The sequence below is a fragment of a genome (genome assembly GCF_019968985.1).
Source record: "MAG: Porospora cf. gigantea B chromosome Unknown PgB_NODE_6900_length_1587_cov_129.081, whole genome shotgun sequence".
Taxonomy (NCBI): domain Eukaryota; phylum Apicomplexa; class Conoidasida; order Eugregarinorida; family Porosporidae; genus Porospora; species Porospora cf. gigantea B.
Window position 1 is genome coordinate 1 of NW_027179209.1, and position 1,587 is coordinate 1,587.

Consider the following 1,587-nt stretch of genomic DNA (forward strand, 5'->3'; position numbering starts at 1 on the left):
AGCTGCAGGGCTCTCTCACCTACCTAGAGGAGGTCCGGCAGCATTTGAGCCGGCTCCCGTCCATCAACCCGTCGTCGCGCACGTTAATTTTGTGTGGGTACCCTAACGTGGGCAAGTCATCGTTCATGAACCGCCTAACCAACGCCAATGTGGAGGTCGAACCCTACGCCTTCACGACAAAGTCTCTCTACGTAGGGCATTTCGACCACTGCTACTCGCGGTGGCAGGTGATCGACACCCCTGGAGTCCTAGATCATCCCATGGCCAACAGGAACAAGATTGAAATGCAGGCAATCACCGCTTTGGCTCACGTGCACGCCGCCGTCCTGTACTTTCTCGACATCAGCGAGAACTGCGGATACTCCTTGGAGGCACAGGTGAAGCTCTTCCATGAGATCAAAGTCCTGTTCCAGCACCGACCTGTGGTGGTACTGCTGAATAAGGTGGATCTCAGGTCTCATTCCGACCTCTCTGCCGAAGAGCTACAGATGATTCGCCAGATGGCTGATGGTTTGCAAGCAGTAGAGTTCATCCCCACCAGCAACGTTACCGCTGAAGGTCTCCAAGACGCCCAGGTGAAGGCCTGCAATGCTCTTCTGATGTCTCGTGTGGAGAAGAAGACCCAAGGCAAGCGAGGACAGGAGATTCTTGACAACACTCTCCACACTGTGATGCCATCCGAGATCAACGTTGACCGACCTCCAAGCATCCCTACCAGCATCCTCTCGCAGCGACAGGTAATCGCTACTGGAGGAAAGGTTCCTGCGCGCGCGACAGAGAAGGACCTGCAGGAAATCCACGGAGGGGCCGGAGTTTACTCAATGGACAACAGGAAGCGTTATCTACTGGCGAAACCTGAGTGGAAGTACGACATCATGCCGGAAATCCTCGACGGTAGAAATGTGTCCGACTTCGTGGATCCTGACGTACTAGAGAAGCTTCGTGAGCTGGAGAAGGAGGAAGCACAGGTTCTGGCTGGCTTAAGTTCCGACTACTACGAAGACGACCCTGAGTGGGTACACACTCAACAGATCCTGATGGAGCTCCACGAGAAGATTGGACTGAAGAAACTCTCCACGCACGAGGCGAAAGCGAGAACCCTCAAGCAACGCATCTGCTTCATGGATACGGATGTCCAGGAAGCGCTTGGAAGCCTGGGTTACCAGACCGAGGGTATCCTAAGCAGAGCGAAAGTCCACGAGAAGTTTGACAATGTGCGTGCGTTCGAGCAGGAGCTGGACTCCTCAGACGAAGAGGTGTTGACAGACGAGGAGAGGGACAATATCACCACCCCAGAGGAGAAGCAGAGTTTCGTGAAGAGTGTACAGGCTGCCAAGCTCAAGCGGAAGCGCAACATTCTACAGGCCATGCGTCTCCACGGTCCTGTGGGACAGAAGGCGCGAAAGCTGAAGCCCAATCGTCTCGACCGCGCGGCGTCAACTGATGAGCAGCGGCTGAAGATGGCCCAAGCCACCAAGAGAGCTATCAAGACGATAGGAAAGACCGGCGTCCGGGGGATCAGCGACAGAGCGATCCAGACCAAGATGCCTAAGCATTTGTTTTCCGGCAAGCGTACCATCGGCAAAA

At 54.9% G+C, this 1,587-nt stretch overlaps 1 protein-coding gene across 2 annotated transcripts; it reads left to right on the forward strand.

Annotated features, from left to right (window-relative positions):
• On the forward strand, positions 1-1,587 carry KVP17_003988 (uncharacterized protein; the record flags this gene model as incomplete). Of its 2 annotated transcripts, none has more annotated exons than XM_068521792.1 (1): positions 1-1,587. In XM_068521792.1, a coding segment is annotated over one exon (1,587 nt), but the record flags the coding sequence as incomplete, so codon positions are not given. The 2 variants fall into 2 exon arrangements, with proteins under 2 accessions (XP_068372338.1, XP_068372339.1); XM_068521793.1 differs by having other exon boundaries at positions 126-1,572.